The sequence below is a fragment of the Podarcis cretensis genome (assembly GCF_951804945.1).
Source record: "Podarcis cretensis genome assembly, chromosome: 5".
NCBI lineage: Eukaryota > Metazoa > Chordata > Lepidosauria > Squamata > Lacertidae > Podarcis > Podarcis cretensis.
Window position 1 is genome coordinate 98,619,641 of NC_137174.1, and position 23,129 is coordinate 98,642,769.

The window sequence follows — 23,129 nt, forward strand, 5'->3', positions numbered from 1 at the left end:
TCCTTCTCATCCTTCGTCCAAGGAGAAGATCATGCGGAAGTCCAAGAAGGTTCCTGGAAATGGCCATATCCAGGCCTGCTTAGTTCCAGAGACGGCACCACAGCAAGTCTGTTCACAATCTGTGCTAAAATAAATATTAGAGCTCTGCGCCAGGCAATGCCAATTCTTCACCAAAACCACTAAATTCTACAACCAGTAACAATCATGCAAAGTGAACATGAATTCCCTTATTTCTAAAAAATGAATCTTCCTGCACAGCCCATTCTGGCTGTGATCATGACAGGGAGGGACAAGGAACTGCGCAGAGCACCCTGCCCACTGAACATCTCGGACAACCACCTCCAGCTTCTGAGCAGCCCTGCACCACCAAGGCAAATGCAGCTGTATATTATGGTATGTTGGGAACTTGACAGAGGAGTGCTTCTCAAGGAGATGACAAGAATGGGAGATCTACTAGCCAGGATGGCTATGGTCTGCCTCGACGGTCCAAGGCAGTAATGCATCTGAATGCCAGCTGCTGGAAACCAGAGGAGGGCAGAGTGCTGCTCCTGTGCTTAAATCCTGCTTGCAAGTTTCCCACAAGAGGCATCTGTTCAGCCACTGTGAGAACAGGATGCTGGATTAGGTGGGCCACTGGCCTGATCCAGCAGACTCTTCTTATGTTCTTATGAGAACCTGGTGGGCTGCTTTTTGCTTGTGTGACATACGTGACAAGCTTCAGCAGAATGAAGCAGTAGAATCCTGAGATCACTGAGTAGATTTGCCCGTCCCTAGTCTTCCCCCTTGTGAAAAACCTCCATGCACATAAAAAACTAGCAGAACAGGGAGAAATTTGTAGCTCAACTCACTCCCTGCTGTGCTAAGTTTTCTACCTGGAGGCAGTTTTAAAAAATGGAACCTCACATCTGAAGCCTCAAGTTTCCCCATTCATTCTATTATCGCATTTTCCTCTCATTCTGCTGCATATGTAAACAAGGCTATATTGCTTTCTGAAAAGATGCAGTATGTACTGTGAGCAAGGCAAGCTGCTGTATTTTGTCTAATGAAGAGTTCTGTGTAACTTGAAAATTTATACTCTCCTGTATCATAAAAACTCAGAACTTTGCATTTGGGGTAAGGAGGGGAGAGACTGAAAGTTTCTAAAATATTAGGTGGTGATTTCCATCTGCTTATTAAAATGTCTTATAAAAATGTCTCTGTGACAAGCAAAAATAAGGGAGCTTCCTCATTAAATTGCAAAGCAAAGACAAACTTACTGTTTTCCAAGTGGATGGCTACCACACAATTGGAATTCTAACCATTTGCAGTAAACAGAAGGTACAAAAAAATAAACAACGCAAGAATGCGCCCAGCTCCTTTGAACAAAAGATTAAGAGGTTTATACAATAATATGAGATCAACATGAGTTGCACCTTTAAATGCAAAAGCAACATATGACAGTATGAGTGCCACACCTTTTAAGTTCCCAAGGCCCAACAATCTCATTCACTTCACTGCCTCTGGAACTTAGGAATGTCAAAGACTCATTCAGTGCAAGCGTCTTTACATCACTGGCTGTCTTTGCTTTCATTGGATGCCGCACCCTCTATAGCAGCAGCAGCAGCCGGGCGGGGGGGGGGACACGGGACTAAGATGCAGGGCTGAATGTGGCTTCTCTCTTTGCCCCTCAGGATCAGGACTCCCCCTCCACAGCGCCGGATTTAGGGCGGTGCAAGCGGTCCCCCCCCCCATGGCACCAAGCCGAGGGGGTGTAAAATAATATTATTAATAATAAAACCTATATTTATGCGGCAGGGAGCCCGCCCTGTGGAACGCCCTCCTGTCAGATGCCAAAGAGATAAAGAACTACACAACTTTCTGAAGACATCTGAAAAGAGCCCTGTATAAGGAAGTTTCTAATGTTTGGTGTTTTTGCTGTACCTACGGGACCGCCTCTCCCGGTATGCCCCATGGAGGACCTTAAGGTCCATAAACAGCAACACCCTAGTGGTCCCGGGCCCTAAGGAAGTCAGATTAGCCTCAACCAGAGCCAGGCCTTTTCAATACTGGCCCCGGCCTGGTGGAACGCTCTGTCTCATGAGACCAGGGCCCTGCAGGATCTGATTTCTTTCCACAGGGCCTGTAAGAGTTGTTCCACCTGGCCTTTGGCTTGGAATCAACTTGATCCCCTCCCCCTCTTTCCTTTTCCCTTCTGTGATGGAACTCCTATTTGGGGACTTCCCTGGCTTTTTTCTGGCCCACGTAGGACCAGTCTGAATAGTTGGCCTTGGTGAAGAGTTGACGTTTTGATCTGCAAAAAGTTTCTGATTTGAGCTTCTATTGAAATGAGGCTGCATTTTAATGTTGTATTTTAATCTTGTTTTTAAGTTGTATCTTAATCAATTGTTTTATATCTGGTGTTAGCCGCCCTGAGCCCGGTCTTGGCTGGGGGAGGGCGGGGTATAAATAAAATTTATTATTATTTATTATTATTATTTTATTATGCTGGAAGCTGCCCAGAGAGTTTGGGACAACCCATTCAGGAGGGCAGCGTATTATTATTATTATTATTATTATTATTATTATTATGGCAGTGGCGGCGGCAGCTGCAGCAGCAGCAGCTGTGAGGCTGCAGAAGGTGCAACCCCCAACCAACCTGTTGCTTGTCTCGCCACTTTGGGCAGCGGCTGATCTCCTCATCCTCTTAGGATGCTGCCCTGAAGCAGCTCACTTCAGACTGCTTTGCCCTCTGGCCCCAGCTCCCGCTGACATGTGGCACCCAAAAGGATGGTGAAGCATCCCAGCAGAAGCATCTGAGCGGCAGCTGGAGAAAGCATTGGACAGAAGACAGAAGATGTGAGATGCAGCTGGGCGCAATCAGTGTTTGAGTGGTACTGGAAACCCCTGGAAAATATGAGGCTATCCAGGGACAAAGTCTATATAGAGTGTGGGGGGGGGGGGAGAGGGAGAGAGAGAGAGAGAGAGAGAGAGAGAGAGAGAGAGAGAGAGAGAGTTGTGGCTTTCCAAATTATGTGGGCTCCAACTCCCTTCATTCCTGATCGCTGGTAGTCTTGGCTGGAGCTGATGGGAGCTGTGAATCTCTGAAAGGCCAAAGGTTTCCCTCCCCTGATATTCAGAGGATAGGAGAGGGCCACCCACAGAGCCCAATGGAGACAGGGAAAGCAAAGGAAGAGAGTGTCCCCCTCTTCTTCTTCTTTCCTCTTTGGCGATCCCTCGTAGCCAAGTAAGATTGTCTTCCAAAAACATGGATTTAACAATGAGTCCGTAAGTGACTGTGGAGGCCAATTCTGGATCCACATGTCCTTCCACAGTTGGGACATTGGTTTCCAGGCCGGAGTTGTCCCCCTACAGAGACCTTGAAAGAGCAATTATTCAGGCAGGTTGGAAGAGAATCGGCTGATGATGGAATCACGAGGCATAAAGGGAATCAAGTAGGGGAGAGAGAGATCAACTGTATCGGAGGCAGCAGAAAGGTCCCAGCCAAGGAGGACCAAGGACAGGCCCATAGGTTTAGCAGTGAGAAGGTCGCTAGTGGCTTCTGTGAGAGCAGTTTCTGTGGAGTGCAAGGGGCAGAAGCCAGATTGTAAAGGGTCAAAACAGAGTTGGAGGAGATAAAAATGGAACAGCAGGAGTAAGCAGCATGCTCCATGAGCTTTGAGGAAAAGGACAGAAAGAAAACTGGGTGGCAGTTGGGGGAGGAAGGCAGGGTCAAGGGATTAGAACCAAGATTCTTGACAAGTTTAAATCTGATCCCATTATTACAGTCTCCAGGTTTTCTGCACTTGCTGAGAATCACAAACTGCACACAGAACCCAGTCCGTATTTCCACCAGATAGGGCCGGCTGGATTTGGAAGACCTGGTTCGAAGAGTCACAAACTCACTCAACAGATGGCCTTGCTAAAGCACTCACTTGCAACTTCAGTTTCCTGTCTGTAAAAATGAGAACAAATAGTGCCCTACCTCCCATTCATGTTTTATAAGCAAGCAAATTAAAAGCTTTACAGTGGCTCTCAAACTTCTTGCGCCTGGACAACTTGAAAATTACCAAGGGTCTTGGCAGACCACTTAATGATTTTTCTGCCTGTTGTTTAGCCACTGCAAAGCGCTGTGCTAAATATTAAATATTTTTCTTCAAAAAAATTAGGAATTCTTTTTTAATACAATAATATACCATTAAAAATCAATATGAATATTTTTAGGAACAGGCTGCTATCCTTTTTGTTTATTAATGGAGAACTCCCACTCGGAGTCACTCTCTTGCTCATGCATTAGCTTGGCTCCTTCCCTCTGACTTTTCCACTCCTTTCCTATTTCCCCCCCACTCAGGAGCTTCCCCAGATGTCATAAACTGGTTGAATACAGAAATATGGTGGAGGAACCAGCTGGGAAACCACCAAAGAAAAGGCTCAGAGTCCGAGGTGTGGTGGTAGGACAACAATGAGTGGTCAGAGGGAGAGGAGTGGGAAGAAGAGGTGTCGGAAGCTGAAGAGGTAACAGGGCTCAGTGAGCAGGGGGAGTCTGTGGCAGAGAGAAGTCCAGAATCAGAGGCGGAAGCTGAAGCAGGAGAGGCCAAGAGGCAGAGATGAGTCAGTATGGTGAAGAGTCGTCAGTGTCTCTGCCTGCTGCTGCGACAAGCTCCGCTCCTGCCTGGTCTCCCAGAACCAGAAAAGGCATAAAAAGGGAAGAGCAGCGGTTGACTGCATGCAGATGCAATCTCTGACTGCTTGGAAAAAGCTCTGGTGAGGAAGCAGGGACTTTTAGTCTCAGCAACCAATTTTCATGGAGGAAGACCACCAGGAATGAGCTGCTCTGCTCATTCGGCCTGGCACTCAACCAAGTCTGTGAAGGTCATGTTTTTGCTCTTTGAACTATGTGTTTACTGGTCTATGTGATTGTGGCATTCTCCTCTGACACCAGCCATGGCTTTGTTCCTCTGGGGAAGGCAGAGCACCCTCCCATCACAACTGGCCTGCCCTACCCACCAAGGTTCTAAGATCAACAGAGGGGCCACTGTGCCCACCATTCTCTACACCAGTGTTTCCTAACCTTGTGCCTCCAGCTGTTTTTTTGGACTACAATTCCCATCATCCCTTGCCACTGGTCTTGCTAGTCAGGGATGATGGGAGTTGTAGTTCAAAAACAGCTGGAGGCACAAGGTTGGGAAACACTGCTCTACACACCTGAGCCCCCCACCTCCATGAAGCTACACCACTTTGCAGAGCTGCCACTGCAGACCACTTCAGTGACGCTCATGGGCCACTGACAGTCTTTGGGAACTGTTACTTTAGAGAGTGCTCCGCACATGTAAAAGTGCTGCCAGTGCACCACATTCTGCTTTTGGAGAACTGGCAGAAACGGCCTTCCTCAAGGCCATCAGCACATGACAAAACCGTCACAGACTTATGCTGGGGAAGTGTACTGGTTAGGTGGTACATCACTGTACGGCCACAGAGTCATGGTTTTATCTTTTAACAAAGACAAGCGCCAAAGGTTATACTCACAGTTCCAGGCCTTGTGAAGTCTATGCTATGCGCTACGCTCTGCCTCATCTGGTTGCTAAATAAACGAACACAAACACTCTGCAGATCTTCTGGGGTGATCTACCAAAAAAGGTAACACATCAAGTCAGTGGGAAATTACATTTTCTTTTGACCTTGGCTACTTATTTGCACAAAGAGGTGCCAAAATGGACCGAATGCCACCCTGCTCTTATAGGTGTGAGGGCCAAAAAACGGGGGAGGAGAGGCTAGGAATGCTTGCGTCATGTCAGTAAAAGTATGGCAGAACAGCCATACTGTGCTGCATACTTTGCAGATCCCTGCAAAGCCCCTTGACTGCCCCACACCAGACACCATCTATGTCATGCGTGGGGCAGGGGGGTGTAGCTCAGACAAAATAGTCTGGCAGGCCAAATCAGGCCTGTACAGGAAGCTGCTGAATTGCAACTTATTACCAAACTTAAAACCATGGAGAGACCTGGTCTGAACAAAGACATTGGATTCTTATCTCATTATACATGACAAAGCCATTTTTCACCTTCTCACCCCTTGCTTTTTCCTGTAAGACCTATTGAAGTCGTTAGAGTCGTCAACAGGCTCATCACAGCTATCTGCCAATCACCCAATCCCACCACCCTTCTGAGTAATACCCCTCCCCACCTTCTCACTATATAGAAGGGTCTGGTGACTTCTGTTTCAGTGTATCTGAAGAAGTGTGCATGCACACGAAAGCTCATACCAAGAACTAACTTAGTTGGTCTTTAAGGTGCTACTTGAAGGAATCTTTTTATTTTGTTTTGACTATGGCAGACCAACACGGCTACCTATCTGTAACTTGACTGTCTTAGTAACCCCTTGGGATTTTGGAAGTGAGGAGGCAGCTCTCGTTCTCGCAAGTGGGGGTTTATATGCTTGCTTGAGTCATTGGAAGCCAACTGTGCTGGTGAAGCATATTCCTGTTCTCTTGTCAGTGGGATTCTGTGAGATGCAGATTCTATTTATTATTAGATTTATATATACCACCCTGCACCAAAAGATAAAATTCTGTGCCTTCCTCACCTTGGGATGTGGGGGAAGAGGGGAGAAGGGCTGGTCTTCATTTAGCCTTTTCTGCCACTGTGATTGCATCATTGTATGAAATAAGTGTATGAAATCCAAGATCATAAAATGCAAAGTGGGATGAGCTCACAGCTCATTTCCAAAACTCCTTTGAATGCAACGCTCAGCTAAACAGCGCCACCACCTGGTAGAACTAGAACAAAACCGTAAACAGATTCGCAAAGAATGGGTGTTCAATTTTCTTGGAGCCCCTTGAGACAAGGCTTTTTAGACTAGAAAAAGAGAAATTGAGAGGAACTAAAATTAGTTAGGGTGTGGAGAAAGTGTATAGGGAGAAGATTTTCTCCCTTTCTCTAGAGCTTGCGGTTATCCTGTTTAGGGAAGTTTTTAATATTAATGCTGTATTGTTTTTAACACTTGATTGGGAGCTGCCCAGAGTGGCTGGGGAAACTCAGCCAGATGGGAGGGGTATAAATAATAAATTGTTGTTATTATTATTATTAGCCACTGAAACTGAGTGGAGGGAGATTCAGGACAGGCAAAAAGGAAGCACTGCATCTTACAGTGTATCGTTAAACTACAAAACCTTTCTTCGTAGGGAAGTTTTTCCTGCCCCGTGAACATTCTGGCTGCCTTTTTCTGAACATTTTTGAGCAAACCCATACGCAGCATTCCAAGTGCAGTAACAGCACAGATTTGTCATCACAATACTGGGAGTTTGATTTTCAATCTCATTCCTAAATCCCTAAAATGGAATTTGTCTTTTTCACAGCTGCCACTCACTGGAATGACATCCTCATCTAGCTATTCACTGCAACCTCCATGGTCTCTTTCTTGGTCATTCACTGCCAGTTAAGGCCTCAATTGCATTAATTCCAATTTATGTAGGCATGGCACTTCACACGCAGGAGCCTCCTTCATCAGACCGATCTGAATAAGAAGTATTTGGCAATATGCAAATGCGGTTTATCCCAACCGCCAAATGTGGATGCTCTCAAGTTCCCCCTTACCATTTTGCCACTGACTGTGGCCTCAAGGGAATCCACCAGCTCGGCTGTCACCCCAATGAGGTTGTGGTAGTCAGCTTGGATTTTGTTGAACCGCTTGAGGTAGGTCATGGTTTTGCGTTCAGACTCCACCAGCTGCTGATGTAGCTGCTGCAGCATTTCTGTGGAATAAAGGGAAATTATGAGCCTTTCCCCCTTACCGTCTACACTGACATACTGAGGACTGGCACAGTCCTGTTTCCTTCATAGCACTCCGGCTAATGCAAAACACACACGTACAATGCCTTCCACATGGTGTTGATCATGAATTCTGAGTAACAAAAAAGTGCAATTTTGAAATCTGTGATGAAAATAAGTGCTGTTTTGAATGGTTCAGTGTGCCATCTCTGCATTTTAAATTGCATTTTAACCTGTATTTTAAATTGGGTTTTTCCCCCTATTATGTTTTTACTGTAATTTTACTGGTGTTAGCCGCCCTGAGCCCGACTCTGGCCGGGAAGGGCAGGGTATTAATAAAATTTATTATTATTATTTTCATCATCATCTCGATCCAAAATGGTGCCTATTTGTAGCCAAGCACAGCCAGAGACTTGCTCCATGATCTCATCAACCATCATGCAAAATTTGGTCACAGTATCTGAAGAAGATTCCAAATGCATAGTGAACAAACTATATATAACATTTACATGGACACACGGAATATGCTGTTGGCGCCTACTTTGGCTAACAATCCAACGTGGTGACAAAAGAGCAGGAGGGAGCACTTACTCAGTTTTGCAGCACCAAGTATAATTGTCAGACAATATCCTCACCGTCATAAGACATAGACCAGGAGAGGGAGAATGTCCTGTCACCTCTAGATTACATCACTACCCTAACACTGAAACAAAACATAGGAGAGCGGACAGAGAATATTTGCCTCTAAAACTAGACAATTTAACGGTCTTGCTAGAACATTCTGTCTCAGCAACTATTGCTCAGGATAGTTAAGGTGGCACTTGTAAACAGAGCTGAGTATTTACTGGGGAACATTCAAATGAAAATCACAGAAATCAACTTTACAACAAAGCATTAAAACAGAACTGGTGTTTTCATTTCCCAGATGGAATCACTTCATGAGGAAATACTTGAAAACTCCTCTGCTAGGATATAGAACAGCTTTTAGAAGGTGCATTTGAAGCCGTATATATTATCAGGAATCACCATCCCAGTACCAAAAAGTGATGTGTGTTTGCCTCTTCCAACAAACACCCAGCAGTTCTAACCTTTATGGGGGAGGCAATAGGGAGAGAAGCATTGCAACCTGCTTTAGGGTCCATACTGACATACGCAACTTGACTGATGGAAGCACTCGCTGTCCCTTACCAAATGGACAATCTTCTCCACGGTTCTGCTATTTGAGAGCAGAAGTCAGCATTGTACAGCACAGCACAGATGTCTGGCAGCTGCACCATCACAAATCCACTCACATCCCTACCCTCTGGGATGCTTGTTCTTTTCTTCTATTTTTACTAAATTTGTTAAGTTATTTTATCTTGCCCAAAGAAACTCAAAGCGACATACAACCAACCCAAAAAACAGAGATACATGAAAACCAAGTAGGGGAAAGGAAACACATTAAAAACATCCTACCTACTTCTAAAAGGCCCCAGATAGTTAAGCATTGAAGGGCCTGGTTGCAAAGAAAAGTTTTTGACTGGTGCCTTAAGAGATTTAATGATGGCACCTGGCAAGCCTCCCTGGGGAGAGCATTCCACAATCAGGGAGCCAACACTGAAAAGGCCCGTTCTCATGTCGCCACCCTCTTGCGGAGGTCGCACACAAACAAGGGTCCCAGAGGATGACTGCAGGGTCTGCATTGGTTTATATGGGGAGAGGGGGTCCCTGAGGAGGGTCTTGAGCTGCATTTCAGTTATTTGTTGTTGTTTAGTCGTGTCCGACTCTTCGTGACCCCCTGGACCAGAGCACGCCAGGCACTCCTGTCTTCCACTGCCTCCCGCAGTTTGGTCAAACTCATGCTGGTAGCTTTGAGAACACTGTCCAACCATCTCGACCTCTGTCGCCCCCTTCTCCTTGTGCCCTCCATCTTTCCCAACATCAGGGTCTTTTCCAGGGAGTCCTCTCTTCTCAAGAGGTGGCCAAAGTCCTGGAGTCTCAGCTTCAGGATCTGTCCTTCCAGTGAACACTCAGGGCTGATGTCCTTAAGAATGGAGAGGTTGGATCTTCTTCTCCTCCAGCACCAGAATTCAAAAGCATGACTTATATATGGCACCAATTGAGCTTTTAATTTCAAGAATATACAAGAAGTGCCTTAAACATTCCTCCCCAAAGCCAGACTACATCACACCTGCATTTCTTCCCAGAAAATGTACAGAGCCCCTTCCCTAGAGGTAGCTGAGTGGCCACTCACAAAACCACTGTGACCAGTCTGAATCTCAGCCTCTGCCTTCCCCACCATTACTGAACCTGAAACTTTCTCAGCTGTTCGAGTTGCTGCAAAAAGAGGCAAGCAAAAATGAAATCATTTACAGTACTAGGCTGGTTTTCAATCTTGCTTCTGTTGACAATGATAAGAGACAGCACTGGAGAGCTCCTAAAGCTCCAAATCTACTGAAAAAACTCTAAAGTAAGGTCAAAAACAGCTTTCCACTCCCAGCTCTGCTGTTTTAGTTTCATCAGCTTCAGCAGACCAGAAAAATTAAAAGGATTTCCAAGGACATTTCAGTCAAATTTTCCCCCCAGTTGAAAAGCATTTCGTTTTGATTTTGTTCCGACAACAAAATGAACCATGCAACCGCAGCCATCAATTGCCTACCAGGTATTTTGTCCTACACAACCGAGAAACTTGATTTTTCCAGGCTCCCGTAGTCTTGGCAAAGCTCAGAAGAACCTACTGCTTTCTAAACCAGATTTCTTTTGTGTCTCAGGCTTTTATAACTATTGACAAAAACTAAAATGTGATTTTAACAGTAGATTGGATGAGAAGGGACATTATCCGTGGAAAGAGTCACACCATATAGTAGTTATCAAAGAATTAAAAATTACATATACACATCAATAATTAAATGCACTTCTGAACATGTTTAAAGGCTTAGTTGGGGCAGCTCCAGACATTAATAAATATTAATGGAAGGATTTCCCTGCTGCATTGGATTAGGAGTCCACCATTTAGTCCAGTGTTGTGTTTGACTGCTTATATATAGTATTTTTATTTTGCTCATCAGCCAAATTTTGTTCTGAGGCTTATTAATGTAAAAGGTGCAATGCAAAAGAAAAATGGATTGGGAGGGAGGAGGAAAAGCAAACTCACCCACCAATTCCCAGTTGCAATGTTTTTGTAAGTGCTCTTTTTGGAAGCTCAATAGGAGGGAATGCATTATTTGCTGGGTGGTGGGGTCCTGCAGGCAGGCAGGCAGGCTGGCTGGCAGGCAGGCAGGGCTCTGCTGTCTGGAGCAGATCTGGGCAATGTGCAGGGTGTGCAAATGGGGGAGGGGGTCCATTGCACAAGTGTACATTCTTGTGCTGATGGAACACTTTAACTGGATACCGCCCAAACATTTTAGCCTCATGTGTAAAAATGCTCAGAGCCTAAATATAATCACCATTTTAATGCCATATGACAGGCATTCTGATTCCAAAAGAGAATATACATGTCATCTCCAGAAAGCCTGCTTATTTACCTTGGCTGCACTGTGCGTTCTCCTTCTGCCGTGGGAGAGAATGAGAGCTAAGGAAAAGAAGCGCTCAGTGAACAGTGAGAGAAAATGGACTGGTGCCTCGTTGATCTCGTAGCACTTTTTAAGGACAAAAAACTCCTGTAAATCCTACAGATGGAGAACCAAGACTCAGCAAGACTACGAGAACGCTGGTCCACGCCAGCTCCTTCACACATTTTCAACATCTGGTCTTAAGTGAAAGGTGTTGCACTATAGCTCAACTCAGTTTCAAATTATCTGTCTCCCCAGACTCTCTTGTCGTTCTTATTCTTTTGTAAGCGTCTGATGTCTGCTTCTGGAAAACTTGCAGGGAATAAGAGGTGGGTGTTGTCGACCCAAGCAAGTTTAATGGACCTTTGCATGAAGTCAAACTTTGCCAACCTGCTGCTCTCCAGATGTTTTAGTCTGATCAGCAATGGTCATGCTGGCCAGGGTTGACAAGAACTGTAGTCCAAAACATCTGGAGGGCACCACGTTGGTGAAGGCAAGTCACCAGAGTTCCAGGAAGAGGAAGGCCTTCTCACCACTTTGCAATGACAGATGCCAGGGACTGAAAGTGGAATCCACTACTGCATGCAAAGCGTAAGCTATGATATCTCCACCTGACAGTATTGGCTAATAGGCCCCCATGAATGAAATGAAATTAAGACAAATCAGAGAACGAAGCATGAAGGGTACAAGCTCTTGCAGCTGAGGTATGACACAGATGGAAGACATGCTAGAAATTTGCTTTTAAGTGTGAGAAATAACAACTCAGACAAATGCAAGGAGCCTTACACTGTGCCAGGCCACTGACTGGTTCACCTAGCCTGGCAGACTCTGCTCTGACTGGCAGCTGTTCTCCCTGATCTCAGGCAGCCCTGCCACTAGAGACCTTCTTCTGATGGGGATTCAAATTGGGACCTTCCAGGTTCAGCTATACAAGATCTAGGTTTCAAAAAGAAGTGATTGAAGGGAAAGTGAAACTATTGAAGGCCGCATACAGCATACTGCTAGAAAGGGAGACAAAAGATGAAGAGGTAAAATCAGTCATGATCAAATGGGCACAAGATATAGGTCATAACATTATGATTGGGAAAGGTTATGGAAAATTGATTTAAAATTTACTGATTGTTCTTTGTTGAAAGAAAATTATATGAAAATGATGTATAGATGGTATATGACACCAGTGCAGTTAGGAAAAATGAAAACCTGTTCAAATTTATGTTGGAAGTGTAAGAAAAAGGAGGGGACATTTTACCATATGTGGTGGGATTGTAATGAAATTAAGAATTTTTGGGAAATTATATACAATGAATTGAAGAAAATGTTCCATCTAACATTTGTTAAAAAACCTGAAGCATTTTTGTTAGGAATTGTAGGAAAAGACCTGCCAAAGAAGCTGAAAAACATCTTCATGTATGCAACAATAGCAGCGAGAGTCTTAATAGCACAAGGATGGAAGACTGAGGAAATCCAGACTAAAGAATTATGGCAAGAGAAACTGATGGACTATGCAGAACTGGCAAAATTGACACATAAACTATGGGACAAGGATAACTGTGACTTTGAAGAGGAATGGGAACATTTTACAAAGCACCTAAAGATGCAACAAAGTGAATTGGACTCCTTGGCAGGCTTTGAATAAACACTCACAATTTTTTTAATTGATAATAATTAGTTAGATAAATTAAGGACTTATACAATTCTGTAACATGCAGAGAATAGTATTTATAGAGAAACCAGAGATTGGAACTGAGGGAAGTCGGGGGGGGGGGGGCGGGTTGTTTATGGGAGGGGGAAAATTAGGGGGGAAATTAAGGATGATATGTTTTAATATGTTTTGTTGAAGTACCTAATAAAAAAATTAAAACAAAAAACAAATTGGGACCTTCCATACGGTTCATTGCTGAGTGACAACCTCTCCTTAAGGATGCAGCAAACTTTGCATAATAAAATGAGGAATGCATTGGGATCCTTGGTTCTTCCTAGGTATGTAAACAAGCCTGAAGGCTTGGGAACTGTCTCATAAAATTCCACCAGACAATGGCTGGGATCTGAGCAGCCAACAGAAGGTTCATGCAGGGACACTTGTCTCAGGCAAAAGCCACTTGATTCTAAATCATGGCAACCCACTATAAACAAGCATATAAGTATGTGCCAAAGATTCAGAAGTATATACCTTAACTGCATGTTTCTCTTTGGAGGGTGAAAGAGAGGGAAGACAGACACCAGTGCAGTCCCAGAGGCTTTTAATTCAGCTCTGCCAGTTTAAGCAGTCGTTGAGGATGGAACTACGTAAGCCACCTCAGCACTGTATCTTTGAAAGGCCACCTGCCAGTCCTCTTGTGCAATCAGGGATAAGTAGGCACGATTTATAGCAGAGAGGTTTACGGTGGACAGAGAATGGTCAACTTTTTCTTTACAAAAAGGAGGCCTTCTCAGTGGTGGCCCCATGGTTATGGAATCCCTTCCAAATGAACTATGCTTGACTCTAAACCAGGGATGGAGAACCTCCAGTCTGTGAGCCAGATTTGGACTGCGTGGCCATTTCAGTCAAGCCACGCTCACCTGCCCTACACCAGACATCATATTTCAGCTTGGCCAAAAGGGGTTTTGCAGGCACTGCTGACTGCGAGTACCTGCAAAGCACTTTGCACAATGCCTCCCAAGCACTTGGCAGCCAGCTGATTGTCAGGTATGTCAGGTGCTATGTGCAGGGCGCTTTGCAAATGTGCTTCCCAAGGGCCTGACAACCAGCTGGTGCTTAGGTGTTTGGGAAGCACTGTGCAAAGCTTTTACAAATCTCAGCTGTCTTGCATCATTATGGCATCAGATGATTAACCAGTAAGTGGTCCTGCACACCTGCCAACACTGGTCCACAGAAGGAGATAAAATATCTGACCCACTGGGCCAAAAAGTTTCCCCACCCCTTGTGTAAGTTGCCCTCAGGTGTTTCATAAAGCATTCAAGGTATGGATGAGGCCCAGATTCTGAAAAGCTTATGCAATGATTAATCAATACAAATATATCTAATTAATCATCTAAAAATACACCAGATTGCAGCCTACTTGAAAGTAGTATAATGCTGATCCCAGAACTTTTCCCCAAGTAAATATACACAGGCTGCAGAGTATCATTAACTGGCTGACAGCTCCACTAATTTCACTGCTCCCCTGAAAGGGATTAAATTGCAGTGAATTATCTTTAGAGCATTTTGCAAAGGATACATAGAGAGTTAGAAGTCTTGGGGTATTGCTGGCTTTTAGAGACGCAGACAGGAATTCTTCCAACCTCATTTTTAGATCAGACTCCCAAGAATCCTAGAAAAGCAACACACAAATCAGAACTGTTTATCAAATATGTACAGCAATTTTCTACAACACATACCAGCATTCTGCAAGCCAAAAAGCGAGGAATATGTCACTTAAAACATGGCTCCTGGTGAAATGCAAAGAATAGCAGACAATTTGGGGTATGTAGAAGAAGCCATGGTAGTTTTATTAAGAGGATTGCAAATGTGGATGGGCTACTTAAGCTACAGTAGGGCAATTTTGTAGGAGCAGAAACCACCATGAAATTCTCTTTTGCAAACTTTGTTGAAATGATAAGAGCTGCACAGAAGCCCTTGCACAGGAAAACCTTGGTGACAATAGTGTATACCGAAATCTAAGCAGATTGTGTCCTAATGAGTCACAGTCTTTAAAGGTCTTAGTAACAGCTAACTTGGATAGGGTATTGTGGTCTCTGTGAGGCTGCCCTTGAAAAATACTTGGAAACTGGTTCAAAACAGACCCGTCAGAGTTTGAATTGGGAAAAAGCATATTGAACATATTCCTCCAATATTAAAAAATCTTATCTGGTTACCAATTTGTTTGCAAGTCCAAAAAGTGCTAATTTTAACCTGTCAAACCCTAAACAGTCTGGAATCAGGAGATGGACTCATATGTACCTAGCCAGCTATTCAAATCAGTAATTTTAAGTTCTTGTCCATGTTCCTAAGCCTAGAAAACACGGGTCAGAGAAGTTTTCACCTTGCCCCACTCCTTTCCCAGGGAAAATCCACTCTTTAGTGCTAAACTGGAGCAAACGTCCATCTGAAGAAAACCCAAATTGCTATTTGCTCTGACTGAGTGCTGAAGAGCGGTTTTCCCTGGAGGAAAGCAGTGGGACAAGAGGAAGTGTGAGTCCTGAGACGCAACAGTTGAGCATGTGGGAAGAGGCCTGTCTGGCCACAACACCAGATGCTGAATGCCCTCCAGAGAGAAGTCCTTCACATCCAGTAACAGCTAGCCTTCTGACATACTGACAAGAAGAGGTGGCCATTTTTGCAGTAGACTCAGCAAGCAGATTTTAAAGGCAATGGTCAGCTTGCACCCCGGCTGTTTTTCTCTCTTGTTTGGCAACTCTTTTAACATAGTTTGATCCATCAGGCATCTGGGGTTCTTCAACAATTTTGAGCATTCTACAATTTTTAAGCATTGCTGAGCTAAAAATTAATACTGCATCCCTCACTCCTGACAGAGAAGCCATCATTCATCATTCCTTGTGATTTGGAATGTAAGATTAGACCAAAGGCCTTCCTAGTCCAGCATAATGTTTCCTCGCAGGGACTGGTGGCAGCTTCTACACTGTGGAACTCCCTGCCTGCTTACATTTGGTAGACACCTTCGCTGGAATCCTTTCGTTGCCTGCTAGATACCTTTCTGTTTAGGCAAGCATACCCAACATGTAAAGGTGACATGTATTTTGATCTATAATGTTCACTTAGAATATATATATTTGAATATTGATTTTACTAATTTTGCTTTTTTATAACCTCATTTTTAACAATTTTATAGATTTTTCATGACCATTTTTTAATCATTTATATTTTCACCTATCTATACTGAAGTGCAGCAAACAACCTTCAACAGTCCCATCCACCCATAGCAGCAGATTTTATTGGAAATTTGTATATTTTGTATTCTTTGAAAACCCTTAAAGCATTCTGGGCTTTTCTGCAGTTAAGCAGTATAGAATTTCTGTTAAATGAGTAACATAAACAAATATCCAAATCCTATTGCTGCTGATCCTGAGGGTAGGATTCAGCCACTATGACTAGAAGCCACTCAGTACATACCTGGAAAAGTTCTTTGAAAGATGGGTGGATCATAGGGTTGGGAACAAATGGTAGGGCATAGAATGGAAGGAATTCTGTAGTTTGGCTCAGTGCTGCCCCTTTGGTCTCCAAATAGGTTTTAAAACGTGCAACCCTTTCATCCAAAGCTGCTTTGTTCTAAAAAAAACGAAGAAACACAAGTCAGCAACCTGGAAAACAGCAGGACGGAACTTGCGGTGGGAATCTTGGTTTTATATATCAATTGGTGCAGAGGCCCCCAAACTTATTTTATCCTCAAACACCACACGAGATGCTTGGATTCTATGCGAGTCACCCTTTCCCATAAGCGATGTCTTGAGGAGGGTGCATGGAACCAGGATGGCAGAAATGGAGGAAGCAGATTGCACTACTAAAGCACAATGGCTGCATAGCCACCAATCAGGAAGTCCCCCATGCCAATCTCTCTCATCTACCACAAATTCACTAGGTGGACTTAAGTAAGTCTCCCTCTCTTAGTCTCAGTCCCCTCAACTACAAATGCAGTGTTAATCAAAAATTCTGGGTTGTTTAATGCTTAAGTACTTTTCAACAAATCTAAAGGACTATGTAAATCCTAAGTATTATTAAACACAACTACTGTGTTTTCTTCTGCAACTTGCATTTCGCCTATTATCAAGTTTCTACTCTCTGACGTTTTTCTGGTTTCAGAAACGACACAGCAGTCTTCCAGAGAAACCAACAATGGGATTTTTTTAGTATTATTTCAGATCTACTGGGAGCAGTAGAGATGCAGTGAGTATTTTGTTCTCCAGCTTTTTGACAAAGTATCTTTAAATACCTGCAATTTTGAGTAGCCAGTAGCACTATAACACCTGCCCAGCAGTTTAAATTGAGCAGGGACCCAAACAAAGAGAAAGCAAAAGATCACACAGCAAGACTCTCTATTTCTAGAAGACATCAATTCTCACCTATTAAATACTGCAGGCAGCCTGCAGGTGATCTTACTGAGCCATCCAAACTGACTCTTCAGAGCCACTGGGATATTTTGGTGCTTTATTGCCAAAACAGACTGCCCTAATTTTTTTTTACTGTGTGCTACACAAGTACTATTAAGCTTATATTGCTTCCTTTCAAACTAATCCTAAACAGTAGGTAAAAACTTTATCTGTCCATTGGTCACTGCTGAGCAAACAGTGACTCCTGTGGAGACACAGTTACCTAACCATCTCGCCATCTGGGAGGGCATGAAGGAGCAAGAATCTGGGAATGCAACTCACCCAAAAGTACTTTACACTTGCATAACGGGCGACAGGACTCGGTGAAATCATTTGCATGCTAACTGTGTTCAGTGCGGCTTATTCCCTAGTGTGTTTAAGAGTGCATCGCAAGGTTTGTTAGGTAAAGGTAAAGGGACCCCTGACCATTAGGTCCAGTCGTGACTGACTCTGGGGTTACGGCGCTCATCTCGCTTTACTGGCCGAGGGAGCCGGCATACAGCTTCCAGGTCATGTGGCCAGCATGACTAAGCCGCTTCTGGCGAACCAGAGCAGCGCACGGAAACGCCGTTTATCTTCCCGCCGGAGCGGTACCTATTTATCTACTTGCACTTTAACGTGCTTTCGAACTGCTAGGTTGGCAGGATTTGTTTGTTACTCACATGGTAAACCCATAGTTTTGAGGATCAGGAATGGGCACCATGCAGACGAAGGTCTATGCACTCGCTTCTCTCCTTATCCACAAACCAGCATGCCCCACCAGGATCAAACCATAGTCTGGGAAATCTGTTGCGTCTAGACATTAATGGCTATCTATGATTTGTTGGTAGCCAGAAGCAGAAGCTTCTAATCTCTTCCTCTCCTACACACAAGAAGGGGAGGAGTAAGCCCATAAGCCTGTGGCTAGGAGTTGTTCATTCCTGAATGCAGTCTAAATCTGGACTGAACCATTATGAAGTGCAGGTGAGAGCTCCCAACAGAATGATCCTAAAAAAAATAAAAAATCCCTCAACAAAGAAAGCCAAGCTGTCAGGGTTAGCTAGAACCCTTCTCCTTGACATCTAATTTTCTCTACAGAGGGGTTTTTAATTTGATTGTTTGTATAGAGGAGCACATAGTCAGAAGACCTAGCTTGGACACTCTAACCATCTTAGTGAGAACTAGGCGAAAGCCACAAGCCTAGCTGAAACTGGAAAACGGGTGAAACCAATGGGTTATTTATCTCAGCTGTTGGGTTATTTATCTCAGCTGTTGACTGAATCACAGCCTTCTCCACTCACTTAAGAAAAGATAAGAGTAAAAATCTATAAGGACAAATTTATTAAAAAAAGAAACATACAGGTTTTCCTACACTGTGCTTTAACAGATAGATGGCAAAATGGATGTGAAGATAGAACTCTAGCTTCTGAGCGACAGCTTCATTGTCTCGGATTGAGGAGGGAATATTTTCTTCCCACAGTTCAAAGAAAACATCCTGGTCTCCATCAGTGAAGGACGTTAGTAGATCCTTCCAAAGAGAAGAAAAGAAAGAAGTATTTAATATTTCACTTCCTACGCAATGTTAAAGATGAAATCACTTATACTGAAACTGTTCAATTCCAGAAAATCCCCTTCCGAGATTCTTCATGGACCAATCTGCTCAACAGCGTAAAGGCTGATCAAGAGCACCTAAGTCAGGGCACCATTTCTGTGCCAAATCCAAATAGTACAGGTAGCACAATGTGGTACAGGCACTTAAGAAACCCCTGGGCAAAGCAGAGCTGACCTCACTGCTCTCCACCTGATGGGCACAGAGTTCAATTCTGCTTGGTTCAGGTGTGCCAACCCCTTCCCTGAGCTCATCTTGCTGGGTATCTCCCCCACCCAACCCAGAAAGGCCAACCTTGACAGGTGGGCGGGATCCTCCCACCTGTCAACCACCTAACAAAAATGTTCCTCACCCCTACAGTACATGCTCACGATTACTATTACTACTATTATTAATTAATTAATTAAATATGTAAACCACCTGAAGGGCAGTTCACTACTTGGCAGAACTAAGGAGTGGGCTTTAAGTGATGAGTGAGGACATCCCAAATGGGAATCCCTTCCAGCATGGACAGGGGAAAGCAATTTTGAACCAAGGGATCACCAATGTGGTGAAGTGTGGACAGACAAACCTGAGCAGAAAAAAACTTGGATTTCAACTGCAATAGGGCTCCCATATAGATGAAGCATTAATTTCACCAAAAAGAGAAATGTTACCTGAATTATCAGAGCCTTGGAGTCCTTCACTGAACTACCCCCAGTTTTAGGTAATGGTTTCCCTTTTATTTTGCATTCCTTTGTAAATGTTTTCACTGTATCTTCAAATTCTGCAAACTCCAAATACTGCAAACACAAGAAGTTATAAGAAAATCTGCAACAATTCCCATTAAAACACATAAGCAACAACAGATTAAGGCAACAGAACAGAAACCTGTTTGGATGCCTGACCTTTGATAACTAGAAAACTGGAGAAAGCCCTAGCAATACACATGCCTGGGCACTGGAAAAACATGACCTCCATTTCAACCTATACATTTTCAGACTTCTGTATGTGCACAAAAATTATATGGATAAGTTAAGTTCAGAGCATGATGTCTATACAAACCAGTCTAATGATTCACTTCCAGTGACTGCATTGAGGTTTGTATATTGACCACTGAGGAAGACCCCTAGCGGGTTGAAATGCGTCTGGTTCTCAGTATTATTGCTGGTCATAAGAGCTTTGGTTTTCAGGATTACTGTGGTTCTTTGAATTTGATGACTGCATTTCAGACTTCATTTATATGTTATAGGCCTCATATATGTCCCTATTTTGGGAATGATTAAAATTCCATATTTATATATATTGCAGTAGTGGTCTGCACACCCACCCCCCCACATACCCAATTTTCTGCCTTAAATCTACTTTTTGAGGTTCAGTTCTGTATTTTCTGTTATTTGTATCTTGATTATCTTTTCAAGAGACGTTGTTGGACGATTTCACATCAACAAAAATTGTGCTGATTTAATGTGAATTTTACTATCTAATGCGACCATTGATTCATAAAATGAAAGCAATAACCAATGTACTGTACTACAAAATAAATAAGACAATATTGTAGATGATTTAAATTAAAATCACTTTTTTTTTCTTAAAAAAAAACAAAACAAAAATTGTGCTGTTTACTTTTTAAAGTTTGATGTTTTAATATGCTTTTGACTGGCAACCCAGCCAGGTGAGCAGAGTACAAATGATAAAATTATCATCATCATCATAATCATCTCAGCAATTCTGGACCACCCTGCACAAGTTCAGCAAATGTTAAACAAGCAGTCACTTCGAAGAGAAAAACACACCTCCTTCACCATTCCAAGTAGCTCCGCTTCGTAAGCGAGGACGTCTCCCATCATAAATGTCGGACGACTCTTGTAGTAGCGCAACCTGCAATTACAATGTGTTGGGCTATAAAAAACAGCACATCAGAAATAAAGCGTTGCTTTCAATCAAAATTAGCTTTTCCAAATCATAAAAAATGATCTCGTTTCAGAATCCAGCATCCTGCTGGCAGCTCCTGACAATTCTTTATTTTTATTTTTGTAAATCTATTTATTTGGGTTTTTCAAATTAAAATTTTACAATAACCTATCTACATGTTAGAAACAAGATTCCACAGAATCTCCTGGACTTCCCTCCTCCCCTTTGTGGCTCCTATTGTTAGTCCTTTCCTCCTGCATCTTTTATAACAATCCAAATCTTTTGCATCTCCATTCTGTCCATAATTCACCATTAAACTACAAGTGTTATTCCGATCCCACTAACGATTTTAGCTTTTTACAATGGTTTTTAAGATAGATTATACATTTCCCCATTCCTTATGAAAATCCTCCTGACAATTCATATTGTCAGGCTGACCCTCCTCCAACCATGCGTGCCAATGGGTGAGCATGTTCTCCCTGATTTTGTGTGGAGTGCCCTACCTGGGTGGGTGGAGCAGCCAAGTAATTTTCATTGTCCCTGAGAGGGGGCAATGACAATAAAGATATTATTATTATTATTATTATTATTATTAAAGTCTAGTCCCATAACCATAGCCAGGGGACTGATATTGCGGCTTGAGCTGGCCATTACATTCTGACCCATTCTGACCCTCCCAGCTACTGTTTGGAGTATCAGAATGTGCTTCGGGTTCACCAGCTCTCCCCTCCACCTGTCAGCACACTCCTCCGTGGCCGGGTTTCGTAGAACCAGCTGCAGAGTTGGAAGGGACCCCGAGGGTCATCTAGTCCAACCCCTGCAATGCAGGGATCTTCAGCCCAAGGGTGGAGCTTGAAAACCCACCACCCTTGCCTGTTGCAGGGGGTGCAAGCTGCTCCCAGGCTGCAGGTTCTCTGCGACTTTCCAAGCTTGGCTGCTGCAGCACCATTTCTGCACAGGCAGAAACCCAACAGGTGAAGCTCTGCTCCGCAGAAAGAGAGGCTACACCTCACCGGTTGAATTTCTTGCCCGTCGTGGAGCAGTCAGTCTTGAGGCGAGAGGAAGGGGGTTGGGGAAGGTGCCTTGAGGAAAGCCCACCCCCCTCTGAGCATGTGCAGAGTGCCTTTCCCTCGCCCCGCCGCCCCCACCTCACAGCCACCGGGGTCTGCAGCCCGCAAGACGCAGCTTTCTTTCGGGAAACCCTCTCCTGCTCTTGCTCCCAATTCCCTCGGGCTTCGGGGTAAGGGGAACCCACAGACCCGGCTCACCTGCTCCGCTTCCCGAGGCTTCGGAGAGGAGTAGGCCGCGCTCCCTCTCCCCGTCGCCTAGCAACGGCAGTCCCGCTCCGGCCCCGCCCTTCGGGCTTCCAGCGGGTGGAAAGCCACGCGGCTTCTCGGAACCAATGGCAAGGGAGCGCTGCCGTCACGTGGGCCTGTCAGCCAAACAGAGGTCGGGAAGAAGGTGGGGGAAGAAGCGTCCTAGCAACGGGCTGGCTCAGGGGGAGGAGGGAAGAGAAGGCTGCGAAGGCAGAAGCCCCAGAGGGATGCTGGGAAATTGCCTCTTCCCAAGGATGCTGGGGAAGAAGGGCATGATGGGAAATTCCCTCTCAAAAGGTTCTGGGAAAGATGGGGCAGTGAAGGGGCGGCCATTTTCCCACTTGGGCACAGATACTTTTAACTTTAGAGTGTTTTAAGAGTGTGGCTGTTGGCTTTCCTTGATTTTAATGTTTTATCATTTTGTAAACTGCTATATAAATATTATTATTATTATTATTATTATTATTATTATTATTACTATTATTATTTTATTTGCGTTTCTAATACAATTCCATATCTAGGAAACGAACGAAAAAATACAAAGACCACAAAGAAGAAAACTCTGAAATAGGGGGGAAAAAACAATTTTAAGATATTGAAAAATAAACTGAAAACCAGAAAGCTTTCCTCCTCTGATTTCCCATCCTCTCCTTCCTGGGTTCCTTTTGCCTCCTCTTTTCCTCACGTTTCTTGGTTCACACCATCTATTGCAACTACTTATAATACACATTAGTTTTTTCTTACCCTACTGAAAATCTTACCATCCTGCTAGGCTAATTGTTTGTTTATAATGTTTGTTTATAATGTTTGTTTAAATGTTTGTTTAAATTGTTTGTTTATAATGCATTGTTTATAATGCATTTTCAGAAGAAGTGTGCATGCACACGAAAGCTCATACCAAGAACTAACTTAGTTGGTCTTTAAGGTGCTACTGGAAGGAATTTTTTTATTTTGCATTTTCATATATTCATTAAAA

The 23,129-nt window shown here is 43.8% G+C and overlaps 1 protein-coding gene across 6 annotated transcripts in view; it reads right to left on the reverse strand.

Annotated features, from left to right (window-relative positions):
* Nucleotides 1-22,239, reverse strand: part of ARMC9 (armadillo repeat containing 9) — a 93,818-nt gene extending 71,579 nt beyond the window's left edge. For 3 of the 6 annotated variants that reach the window (XM_079977805.1, XM_079977801.1, XM_079977806.1), the window contains exons 1-9: nucleotides 22,106-22,239; nucleotides 20,720-20,804; nucleotides 19,601-19,726; nucleotides 18,696-18,863; nucleotides 16,383-16,538; nucleotides 14,491-14,583; nucleotides 11,246-11,270; nucleotides 7,569-7,726; nucleotides 5,503-5,601 (exon numbers count right to left, since the gene is read on the reverse strand). In XM_079977805.1, coding sequence (XP_079833931.1) covers nucleotides 5,503-5,601; nucleotides 7,569-7,726; nucleotides 11,246-11,270; nucleotides 14,491-14,583; nucleotides 16,383-16,538; nucleotides 18,696-18,863; nucleotides 19,601-19,726; nucleotides 20,720-20,773 — 879 coding nt within the window. In that variant the 5' untranslated portion in view covers nucleotides 20,774-20,804; nucleotides 22,106-22,239. Of the gene's footprint in view, nucleotides 1-5,502; nucleotides 5,602-7,568; nucleotides 7,727-11,245; nucleotides 11,271-14,490; nucleotides 14,584-16,382; nucleotides 16,539-18,695; nucleotides 18,864-19,600; nucleotides 19,727-20,719; nucleotides 20,805-21,850; nucleotides 21,939-21,996; nucleotides 22,080-22,105 lie in introns of those variants that run through there. The other 3 variants (XM_079977804.1, XM_079977803.1, XM_079977802.1) reach the window with 3 other exon arrangements.
* Between the last annotated feature and the right edge of the window lie 890 nt (nucleotides 22,240-23,129).